This window comes from Thermobia domestica, chromosome 13 (assembly GCF_964235325.1).
Source record: "Thermobia domestica chromosome 13, izTheDome1.hap1.1, whole genome shotgun sequence".
Classification (NCBI taxonomy): domain Eukaryota; kingdom Metazoa; phylum Arthropoda; class Insecta; order Zygentoma; family Lepismatidae; genus Thermobia; species Thermobia domestica.
The window spans coordinates 95464316-95476943 of record NC_137466.1 but is presented as its reverse complement, the minus strand read 5'-3'; the positions used below and the strand labels follow the sequence as shown (position 1 = coordinate 95476943).

The window sequence follows — 12628 nt, the reverse complement described above, 5'->3', positions numbered from 1 at the left end:
AGCTTTCGGGATAATGAAGACGAGTCTCCCCGTACTTCCTCTACACTCTTAGATCATCTGGCATACATTGTGCCAATTTTTGACTAAGTCTTTTCTGTCATTCTTGTAAGTGTTCTCTATGTATCAATTAAAAATTTGTTTTGGGATCATGTGGAAATGATTTACTCGTCTTGCTTACTATGCATGTTACAGTACTTTGTAGGAAATACATTTCCTAGCGTGCAAACCTGTGAAAGTGAGAAGGTTCGGACTTCAACCCTGGGAGGCCATATAATGTTTTTGTGACCAGATGTGTATCGTATATTCGTACCGAGTGTTTGAATAATATGGTGTGTGTATGTATATTCTTTGTGGCGAGTTCTTTATCATACCCATCTCGTGATTTTGTTTTATGCATTCTTGGTTGTTTGTGATGTGTACACAGTGTTTGTTGTTTCGGTTGATCTGCTCGTAATGGAACTAAAGCATGTGGACTTGGTCTACGTCGCATGTGGTGTGTTTGTTTTCTGTTTGGATGTAGGATTTCAGAATAATGACAGTAAGATTCTTCTTCTCTGATGGGTTTCAAGGTTGATTTGCACATATTGAAGTTAGTTACTGGATTGAAGTAGCTGAAACTGAAGTATGAGAACGTCATGACGTGTTAGTACTCTCTCTACTGTTATTCTGCCAGTTCCGATTACTGCCTTTTCTTAATTAATTAATTAATTAATTAATTAATTTATTTATTTATTTATTTATTTATTTATTTTATCCTTGTCTGCTTTCGTTTTCGTGATTTTCTAAAATACGAATAATGCACTGCTCTTTTACTGTTCTGAGAGCATTTTCTACTTTTTGATTAACTACTAAGTCAGAGTTCACACTGATCTGAAAAGTCAGAGAAATTAAAATTAGTCAGAGAAGTCTGCTATACGAGGGCAGTTAAAAAGTTCCCGGAATTTTATTGTAGGTCTTTATTACCACAATATAATTACACATTTACTTAATCACTTTCAAAGTAAGCACTTTCGGAAGAGACACACTTCTCCACCGCTCCTGCCTTGCTGAAAACACCGACGAAAGTCTTCTTTCGTCATGTCTTGTACCTTGACGAAACGTGTACCGACACTGTTTTCCTTAAAAGTATTGTTATCGTAAACACTTTAAGGCTATCAAAGTAGGTATCTGAAGTAGATTTCCCCAATTTGCAGAAAAACCAGATGTTTGCGGGATGCTCGAACTGCGACAATGTACCAACTGATCACCACATACTCCTGTGTTTAGCTACATTATTCGTAAACTGACTGTTACGACTATTCACACTTGTCAAATTCATAATTAGGGAACCTAAGGACTGTTCTGTACAAGATTCATTGTAATTGCATGACAAATGCCAAAACTACAACAATATTCCGCGAACTTCCTGACTGCTCCTCGTATTTCACAGAAGAGTTTGGGTTCTCTTTTTATTTCACATGCTCATAAAAGCTATGGAAAAACTCCTGAAATAATCATGACTGATTCGGAAAGAAACTAAAAAGAAATAGAAGATTATATTTAGAAATAAAGAAGCTTGAAAAGCACCGGAAGGTGTCAGAAATTTTAAGCTTTGTAAGAAAAACAAGAAATTAATGAAATGATTCAAATGCTCAGAAGAAAATAATAAGCCAGGTTCGTTGGTTTAAGGTAATCAAAGTAATAAGCCAAATTTTGATATATGTGTACTTCTTTATGAGTATATTTAAAATGCGGAGATATTAGAAATATCGTTAGTGTATAGTTATTATTTGGTGGTGAGAAATTTACTACCGCTTCCGGTTCTAATCTTGATTCCCGTAGAGTAAAAACGATAATAGGAGGGGACAAAACGGTTTTTGTTATGGATTCCAAATCCCAAGAATAGATTTCATCTCAGCCTTATTCTTCTTCTAAAGTCGAAAGTTCTAAGAGAAACTGGTTTCGTTGTAGATTGAGGGTCCGATAAACAGAAGTTATGAATCTACTATTTTCAGTTTCAATATTGCATTCGCATAGTTCGGAGGTCTACCGTAGTTTCACAGTATGAAACGAAACACTTATTATTATTATTATTATTATTATTATTATTATTATTATTATTATTATTATTATTATTATTTTACGTATCTCGTACGAATCATTGATAGATTCTGAATCAAGAAAATTTTTCTAATCTTTCTAGTGGTAATACACTTTTTACACTTTTTTTTCTAGGTATACCTTTACAAGTGTCACTTTCTAGCTTTTACAATGGATTTCTTGTTACTGTGTTGTGCTGGCAAGATTTATATAGTCTTTTGTCACTTACTTATACATTTAACATTAAATCAAAATTGAAGAAAAAACTTGTATCATTTGTGATTCTTAAACTTGAATTACAACTGCCCGCTTATTACGGAGATTATCATAAAATTATATCGCGAAAGCTATAGTCCTGCAAAGTCATCATCATAAGTATTTTGCCAATATTTGCAGCTCACTTGCCACAACTGAGAATCTTTCATGCTCCACGGTCTTCCGCTAACGTCTTTGTCTTCACATACGATTTTTCTGTTTTGATATCGTTCATTAATTGTAGTCTGCTTCGCCCTCTTGCTGTCTTTCCTGTCACGATACCCTCCAGTACGTGCTGTACTGCATATTAGTATCCCAAAGTAGAATTATGTGATGGAATTCTGTCGTAATCTTTGTCAGACTTAAGCTGTATATATATATATATATATATATATATATATATATATATATATATATATATATTCAATATTGTCCATGCGGTACAATCGATTTGGATTTATTCTATTTAGTTTCTTTATTTTTCTTTAGATCAATATGTCAGCTTTAAGATACATACACAAACTTGGATTGAATCTGAAACTTACCTCTACCAATATTACTAGATATGCAAGTACAAGTGTACCATCATCATTGTGGAATCTTGGCAAACTTAATCATGTTGCAATTGCAACATCAGATTTGACAAAAGCAACAGCATTTTATAGGTACGTAAATTTTTTCGATTTTCAAGGTTTGCTTATTCCTCACGTAAATTCAGAAAATTATAAGCCACTTAATATTTATATTGAATTAAATAATTATGAGGATCAAACTATAAGATACTTTTAATATTCCAAATCACTTTGAGGACTGTATATGAAAACATTTATTATAGGTTACAAGTTTTGAATTTCGAACTTAAAGTAGTCAGTTGTAAGAAAATTCCCAAATTATTTCTTTATCTGTTTTTAGTGTCATAGTGTAATTTGCAAGCTAAAAAATAATTTCAAATCCATTTATAACATAGTAAGATGTAGTTTTACGTACAATAGTAACACTAAAAAGAACTGCGCGGTGTTGATAAATATATGAATCATTAAGACGTAATACTAAGGTCTTTAAATGTGTTAGTATATTGTATATTTAATATATTGTATTTATATTTATTATACAGGGTGTCTCAAAAGTCCCTTGACATAGGGTAACTCTTATTATCAGAGTTACAACAGAATGTAAAAGGGGAAACCGTCTCCAAATATGATGTTTTCAATCTAAAGTAAAGGGATTTTTTAAAAATCGAATCGAACGGTCCCCATTCACCATACTCTTACAAAATTTATACACCTGCCAGCAAATGGAAATATTGCATTTTTATTTAACATTGGGCGCATAAAGAGTATACAGCCCAAACGGCTCGGTGTGGTGAGAGCCCAAGCACTTTCTGAACTGGCAACGTTGCTTTTTCATTAAACATAGAGCACCTTACCAATGTGGAGCCTGAACTGCTGGCTCCACCTATTTCCAACAACTTTTCCCTCCATATTTTCCTATCTTTATTCATAACAGAGTTGATCTATGGCTGTGAACTTTTGATACATCCTTTACTGTATGTAAATAAAGCTTGTAATACTTTTATTTTTTTAAGTGGATGTGTGCACAGATAAAGCTTATTTCATAGATAAATAAAAACGGGAAAGGAAGAAAGGCGTGGGTGAGTAATGTGATCATCGCTAAAATCAATCTTGTACTGTGAACCATAATACATAACCTGGAAAAATAATGATAAGCACCTACCTTGTTTCAGAGATGTGCTGAAAGCAAAGGTTAGTGAACCTTTGTCATTGCCAGAACATGGAGTTACTACTGTCTTTGTAGAACTGGGAGAGACAAAACTGGAACTGCTTTTACCACTGGGCGAGAAAAGTCCCATTCAGGTACTGAATTTGATAAGCTCGCTGGGATTTAAAATGGACAGATTTTCAGTGTCCATGAAGCATGATGATTAGCATTGGTCATAAGATAGTCTTGGGTGTTCGATATTCATCTTCGTTTAGAATATTGTACAAGGTATTGGGATGTATTTATAACATTCACTTCCAGGTTCCATCAAAACAGATACTATGAATTTTACATATTTCCTCTTCCATTTTGCATTATTTGAAAATCCTTTATATTTAATCATTTATATTATATCAGACTTGCGAAGAAAATTTAGACTCGGGGGAAAATCATCGTAAAGAACTGTATAGAGTCCACTTAGAGATTCAGTATTTCCAGCTAGGTATCTTATAAATACAAATTATTATCTTAGGTTCACGTAAATAAATAAAACCACTTTCCACATAGCACGAACAACTGTTAATATACCAAACCTGTTTAAATTAATTTCTAGTTTCATAGATACATACGCACACTATAAAAATTATAAGGAACGACATTGTGGAGTAAACTTACACACCACCATTGTTATTTGTGGTATTGATCTTTAAAACGGATAAATATTACTTAAAAACCTACATTGATTAAACGGGTGCCTCGTTGAAACACGGCAAATGCTGAAAGATTTTGACTTTTAAAATATGTACCCAAGAGCACAATTTAGTAACTATTATGGCAAATACTTATATATATATATATATATATATATATATATATATATATTTCTAAGAATCCATTCTGACGCCTATTTATCGGCGGTATGACTCGAAGCTTGTGTATATGGGTCATCACCTGGTTCGCGTCCATTACCAATTGTGGGATGTCTCTCCGATAGATAGGTGTCGGAATGGATTCTTGGAAGTATGTTACATTCACCGTCACGTTTTTGTGCACCTTGCATATCAACTTACCCTCTTATTCGAATTGAGTAACTACCACAAAGCCATGAGGGAAATTTTCCCTTCACTGACGAACAAAGTTGCTGCGCCCATTGCCGTCAATGCCACGGTGTGTGATCGCCCAAATGTGACCACCAGCAGCGAGATGGACATATGATTCATCCATTTGACAAATTTCTTCCATTTAGAACCTGCCAGATACTTTTCATACAGTTTCCTGCAATTCATCTTACGTTCGGCAATGCGACGCGGTAGCAGGTGATGTACACAATCCGTCCGCACACACTTCAACCTGAGGCGCTTACGAATTATTTTGTTAGCGCTTGCGAATTATTTTGTTCATAGTTGACGGTGTGAGGCGGAATCTGTGGTCCATATCATGTTGCGTCGGGGGATTTTCTTGGCACGCCAATCAACGTATCCCCTTATCACTACGGGTGTCACTTTGGTTGCAGCCCTTCTCCTGGTGGTTTTCGTGGGTGAATGTTTTTCAAGAGGAGGCTGTTGTGTGCAAGGGACCACAATAGCTTTCGCAATAGTTACCCCGAGTGTTAGCCCATTCTCTTGACACTGTTTCACAATGCGTACGTACGAAAACTTAGCATGGAAAATGGCCATTATATAATTCTACCGGTTGATTTTCGCCTCCATTTGATAACACTCATGCATCTACAAGGTCAGACACAACATTGTTCCCCCGAGCAAACCCATAGTTGCTAGCATGATACGCCAGGTGGCAGCACCGAATCTAAAATGGTCGGATAGACAGCGAACAACCTTCTGTATAAATATATCAAGCTTGCATAGAAACTAACTTCCGTGAAAGCCACTACAAGAGCATCATTGAAACAAACTGAGGTTATCAAAATAATGGAAACGACTAAAGAAAAATCCATCTTGCTTAATAGAGCGTAAGATCGCCGTTACCTCGCACAACAGCTCTTGCTCGTCGTGGAATGGAGGCATATGTCGTGAATGATGTCAAGAGGAATTCTACCATTCCTCCATGTTCTATGCCACCATTCCTTATGTAGCTTTCAGTTGCATGAGCGAGGATGGAGGTTGATACCTGCTCCGGAGTCTGAGCTCCTGGAGCTTGGCTGGGCCAAGGGAGGTGTTTCCATTGGAGATGCTCATTGGGAAAAGTGTAAAAGCCTTGTCAAGCTAGCCATCCGAAGTGAGGTTTTTCGTGGGTTTGTCCTCATTCACACCAGGTAAATGCTTCCTTACCTAACATAAGGGTCTCATGCTGCTTTCCTCCTTCCCCATTTCCCTCGGTAGTGTGATCATCAAGGGACACATGATGGTCTTAAAATACCGTAGAAACTATAATTCCTAATCCTAATTTCCATCGACAAGACATAGAAGTTAAGATAAAGGGACAACTATTTACAAAACAGTGTTGGTGTCTACGATGTTCGAAAATCTTTTTATATGATAAAGAGTGATCTTTACTTCGTTGCATATTTTTCTGGACGCGTAAAGGACGATGCAAATCGGGCATTATTAATTTGCATGTGAGAATTATATGGTTCAGATGACACATTAAACTGTAGATCAACGACATATAGTCTCTTGGTTAGCGAAAAGAATCAATAAAGTTAGTAAACATGTCCTTCAAAGGTAAGTATTATCTTCATAAATTCACTAAAATGCACATTGTTTATCGTTGTTGCATTATTGTGAATATTTTTTTCGCTATTGACAAAGAGTACTTAACCTGATAATTTTAGGAGTGAATACGGTAGAAACGTTACAACAACTAAGTGTACGGCCCATCGATACGTTCGCAACGCGTTTTTATGGCACATGCGTACGCTTGGAATACGCTAACCATGTATTTAAATATGGATGGCTAATCACAATGCGCTGCAAATGCGAAAGCAATAAAAACGCGCGGAATACGTCGGCTCGAGCGTATTTGGTGCGTTTCGGAACAACAGACCGCCTACTGTTTAGAAGATGTCTAAAGGAAGGGAAAAAAGGAAAGACGTGTTGCCAGACAAGGGGATTTTTAGCAAGAAACAGCTGCTTGGAAGATGCTTTGTGCAGAGTATTGGAACTCTGCTATTATAAAGTATGTGCGTGTATAACAAAAGAAAATTCACAAAAATAAAAGAAAATTTCGAAAAATTAGTTAATCACAGAAACTATGTAACATAATTAGGTGACACAGAAAATAGATCTGGGAACCCTGACTGGCTCACAGTATGATTTATAACTCTGGCGAAAGTAAAATTACCGGGTCGCTACCTAGGTTGCGTTCGCTGCAGGGTGTAATGCATCGGAAACGCATCCTCGTGAAGGCATAGCATAAACAGGCCTTGCGGAGCATGAAAACCTATGGCTAGTCACGCGAGTTCTAGATGACTACATTGATTCCAATCGCTGTTATTCTGGATTTCTGGACCGGATTGTCCGTTGTATCATGATGCTAGATCAACACTGAATCCGGTACTATGTACTCTAACCATTGGACTGCACATGAGTACCGATGTAAAAGTGGAAATTTTAAACTCATTCGATCGTCTTTTCGTAGAAAAAGATAAAAGTGCGGGAAAAAGATAGTTCCCGCATAGTTTTAGTGCCATATAAATGCCGTATACTTGTATGTATTTAATAATTCTATGTATTTTTTTTTTCTAATATCCGGCAAGTATGCGTGGTTCTAGAGTCGATTTCAAATAGTTCACTTTTTACTCAACATCTTGGAAAAATTGGGAGCTTAAGAGAGATTAAACTCAGGTCTAGCAAGTCAGAAATAATCATGTTCGAAACCGATACACTTATAAAGTGTCCCATATTTAAAGATGCACCATCTGGCTCGCCGTATCCCATTGTATAGTGAGATATTAAGATGATACTAACTTAAAATTTCATTTTTACATAACAGATTTCATGTTTCCTATTTTGAAGATAATAATAATGTTATTTATTCTGATTTTTAAAATGTATATTCCACTTCTCTTTCAGAATTTCTTGACGAAGAATAAAGATGGCGGTATCCACCATATATGCATTGAAGTAGATAACATTGAGCAAGCTATGAGTGATGTTCGGAAGAGAGGAATCAGATGTTTGAGTGAAACTACCCGAATAGGTGCCCATGGGAAGCCTGTCGTTTTTCTGCATCCAAAGGATTGTTCAGGAGTTTTGATTGAATTGGAACAGGCGTAGTGGTGATATAGAATTCGCTGAACATATTCCTACGTTATGTGATTTTTTTAAGCTTACCGATTGTAGTACATATATTTTGATATGAAAGAATATCATGTTACCATACTTTTGTTATATATTATATTAATTGTAAAAAACATAATCTTTTTCTTTTTTGTAATATAGAAATCCAGTTGATATGTATAATAAAAATTGAAGATAATGCTATATATTATATATTCATTTTAATAAATTACATTATGGAAGATTGCTAATAGGTTATAGCTTATTGTGAAAGAAATCTTAACCACTTTGCAATAATTAAAAAAGGAAAGCATGTCCATGAGGTTTTATTTTATAGCGTGAGAGACACGTCCTTTTTGGTACTAAAATGTAAATCTGTTTAGGTACAGCTTAAATGTATAATAGTCGTAGAAACGTGTCTGGTGATTGCATGTTAGTGTTCTATATCTGGTTCCGATGCGGTCATATTTACCTTCAGGAATATTCTTTCAGTTGTCTGCTTGTTTAGTGTGGCATCGTGATTTACATGAAATAAGATGTTTCAGTGAAATGATTATGTTTATACTAGTGATGCTCTATACCTTAAGTGAAATCATCCCTCTCAAAAATTTCAATCTCAAACTAGAGGAGTAAGTATCTAATCTTGGTTTTAATAAACATTCGCTGAAAATATGTTATAAAAAATGGGGAAGATTTTCCCCCCCTCATTATTGGCACTGTTTAACTCCAACAATTGAGACGATTGGAAATTCTCTGAAAAAATTATGCCATATTCGACCAGTTTTTTTTTTTTTTTTTTTTTTTTTTTTTTTTTTTTTAACGAAAGTAATATTTTCTTAATCTGTAGAGAAAGGGGGTTATTGAATCATAATATTTGATTGCCTTCAAATCCAAGCAGTGGCGATTATGTGAAAACTACAATAAACACATACGCCATATTCTGTCAAAGTCGAATCTTTTTTAAACCTGGGAAGGAGGGGCCAGATAGGTTCACTCTCTCTAATAATTTTAAACCCAAGTAGTGGAAATGATTGTGAAATCATAAAAGTAGACGCCACATTCTATGAAAATCTAATATTTTTATGTACATTTATGTTCACAAAAACCTGTACTGCCTTCCAGAGAGTGGCGACGCGTAGCGTAATCGCTAACGCTCTCGCCTTTGATGCGAGCGGTCCCGGATTCGATTCCCGGTGAGGACACTCGGTCGAAAAAGTGTAAAAGCTTTTTTCAGACCAGCCATGCTGAGAGGTTTTCCTCATTAACACCAGGCAAATGCCGAAATGGTACCTAACATAAGTCACGGGTCGTTCCCTTCCTTCCCCAATCCTTTCTTCCTTCTCTTTCCTCGGATAGTGTGATTGCCAAGAGACGTCATCCCTCATACGTGACGGGCTAACAAGGCCATAGATGCCGAAAGCCCAGAAATCTAATTTCTAATTCATGCCTTCCAGAAACTAAGTCCAAAATCTACACTCATGCTCAAAAATTAAGGATAATTGCAGATTGTGGTACTACACAACGTAACACTACACAAAACTAGCGCTAATAGCATAGTCGCATAGTGAACACACCATACGAACAAACGAAACATATCAGTACCACGGTATTGGTGATATACACGGTATCCACGGTATTGGTGATAAGTTGAGAAACAGATGTGCTACACAACGCCACTGTTTCCTGCGCATGTACCCCGACATCAATATGGGAAATGATCGCTATGCACACGTAAACAGGCCACACAACGGGTTGGCATACTCTGGATCAGGTGGTCGAGAAGCTCCTGGGGTATAGCCTCCCATTTTTTCACCAGTGCCTGTGGGAGTTCTTGAAGTGTCCTAGGGGTTTGAAGACGTGCAGCGATACGTCGACCGAGAGCATCCCAGACAGGACGTCGATGGGGTTCAGGTCTGGAGAACAGGCAGGCCACTCCATTCGCCTGATTCTTCTGTTTCACGGTACTCCTCCACGATGGCAGCTCGGTGGGGCCGTGCGTTATCATCCATCAAGAGGAAGGTGGGGCACATTGCATCCCTGAAAAGGCGGACATACTGATGCAAAATGACGTCCCGATAAACCTGACCTGTTACTGTTCTTCTGTCAAAGACATGCAGGGGTGTACGTGAACCAATCATAACCCCACCCCACTCCATCAAACCACTACCTCCATACAGGTCCCTTTCAAGGACATTAGGGGGTTGGTATCTGGTTCCTGGTTCACGCCAGATGATAACCTGGCGAGAATCACTGTTCAGACTATAACTGGACTCGTCCGTGAACATAACCTGGGACCACTGTTCCATTGACCATGTACTGTTCTTGACACCAGGCTTTATGGGCTCTCCTGTGAACAGGGGTAAGTGGAATGCACCTTGCAGGTCTCCGGGCGAATAAACCACGTCTGTTCAGTTGTCTGTAGACTGTGTGTCGGGAGACAACTGTTCCAGTGGCTGTGGCAAGGTCCCGAGTAAGGCTACCTGCTGTACTCCGTGGCCGTCTGCGGGCACTGATTGTGAGATATCGGTCTTCTTGTGGTGTTGTACACTGTGGACGTAACGTACTGTAACGCCTGGACACGTTTCCTGTCTGCTGGAATCGTTGCCATAATCTTGAGATCATACTTTGTGATACACGGAGGGACCGTGCTACGACCTGCTGTTTATGACCAGCCTCCAGTCGTCCTATTATTCTACCGCTCATAACGTCATCAATATGTGTTCTTTGAGCCATTTTCAACACACAGTCACCATTAGCACGTCTGACAACATCTGCACACTAACACGCTGCACCGTACTCTGACATGCACGAACACACCTCTGCGTAGTTGGACTGCTGCCAGCGCCACTGTGTGATGACCGCACCGAATGGTCAAATGCACCGCATGGTCATACCCCGAGGTGATTTCCAACCGAAGACAGGCCACCAGAGCGTTGTTTCACCATGTATCCGCATTATCCTTAATTTATGAGCACGAGTGTAGATCCGTACGTCCCTTGGGTCTGCCTACAAGGGAACCTATTGTCCCTTCATTCTGTTATGGAGCAACATGCATATTGAATAGAAATAGACCATCTGGACATCGCTGCCAAGTAAATATAGAAGTGGCATGCAGGAAACAATCATAAAATACGTTGTATGACTAAAAAAAGAAGTCAAAACTGACATTCTGCATGTCAGATTCAAGTTTGTAGAAGGTACAGCGTCAGCGGAAACAAACGGAAGAGAAACAATCATGTATTCTTGTAGTGGGTAGCGTCATGAAACTATGTGTCACTGTTCGTTTTGATATGGGTTCGAATCCTGTCCACAACAAGTACTTTTATTTCATATATATAAAGAATCCTTTTTTTTTTTTTTTTTTTTTTTTGACAAGGAACATCCATGTATTAAGGTAAGAAATTTATATCACAGCTAAGTAATACGATACAATAGGATATACATATTAAACAAAAACTAGCCCCCTTCACGTTTCTCTCTATTGAATACTCTGTAATAGAAAGCAATGTGGAAATATATTCATCTTAAACGAATGAAATCTTTAGTATTTAGCGCATGAGGAATCATTGTAGAAGGAAATAAATGGCCATTAAGTTATACCAATAGTAACAGAAGTGTCCGTTATGAGCACGCCAAGAATAACGTGTAGTAAATATAAAACTGGAAATTTAAATATTGTAGAAATTGTCTCCTTTTTTTTCCCCCCTTAAGATCAGAATTTTCGGAAACGCTGAATCACATAGTTTAAATGAACAGCCTGTGTACCGAGGAGCATACGGCCATATTTAGGATACAGGTTTCAATAAATCTCCATATTGAATACTTTCTGATTAAAGAGAAAATTGAATAATTTAGAAGTTTCCTCTTTTCTTTTTTTAGGAGTCATGTTCTCAAAATCGTTGAAATATGTATTACCTTACTTTTAATTAAGAGTTTATATACACCTCCACATGGGATTTTTTAAAATGAAGAAACGGCAATTTGGATATTATAGAAATATCCTTTTTTGCCCTTAGGAGTGGAACTTTTAGAAACACTGAAATACTTATTTCATTGATTTTAATGAAGAGTTTATTTTCCAAATTTCATACCTACAACTTAAACGTATCCTGAGGCTACATTCGAGAGTCCCAGAGTAAAGAAAATAAAGGGAAATTTTGATATATATATATAAATGATCCCCTTAGGAGCGGAATTTTTGAGACACTGAAACATATTTAATTACTTCTGAGAGCCTATAGTCCGAATTTTACACCTCCAACTTAAGCAAATTTTTACATTTGGCACTTTCTCAATAGAGATAGATAAATTTGAATTTTAGGAGCAGAGTTTTCGAA

At 37.1% G+C, this 12628-nt stretch overlaps 2 protein-coding genes across 4 annotated transcripts in view; one reads left to right on the top strand and one right to left on the bottom strand.

Moving 5' to 3' along the window:
• LOC145668360 (methylmalonyl-CoA epimerase, mitochondrial-like) overlaps window positions 1-8495 on the top strand; it is a 31633-nt gene extending 23138 nt beyond the window's left edge. For all 3 annotated transcript variants that reach the window (XM_081736131.1, XM_081736130.1, XM_081736129.1), the window contains exons 2-4: window positions 2824-2999; window positions 4079-4208; window positions 8085-8495. In XM_081736131.1, the coding sequence (XP_081592257.1) occupies window positions 2830-2999; window positions 4079-4208; window positions 8085-8288 (504 nt within the window). In that variant the 5' untranslated portion in view covers window positions 2824-2829 and the 3' untranslated portion in view covers window positions 8289-8495. The remainder of the gene's footprint in view (window positions 1-2823; window positions 3000-4078; window positions 4209-8084) is intronic.
• A 2055-nt stretch (window positions 8496-10550) lies between these two features.
• Window positions 10551-11024, bottom strand: LOC145667682 (uncharacterized). The gene has a single exon (XM_081735140.1). It carries the CDS (start codon window positions 11022-11024, stop codon window positions 10551-10553), a length of 474 nt encoding a protein of 157 aa, XP_081591266.1.
• Window positions 11025-12628: the final 1604 nt, after the last annotated feature.

Coding starts and splice junctions, on each gene's coding strand:
- LOC145667682 (XM_081735140.1), bottom strand. CDS start 11,024: ATGGCTCAAAGAACACATATTGATGACGTTATGAGCGGTAGAATAATA.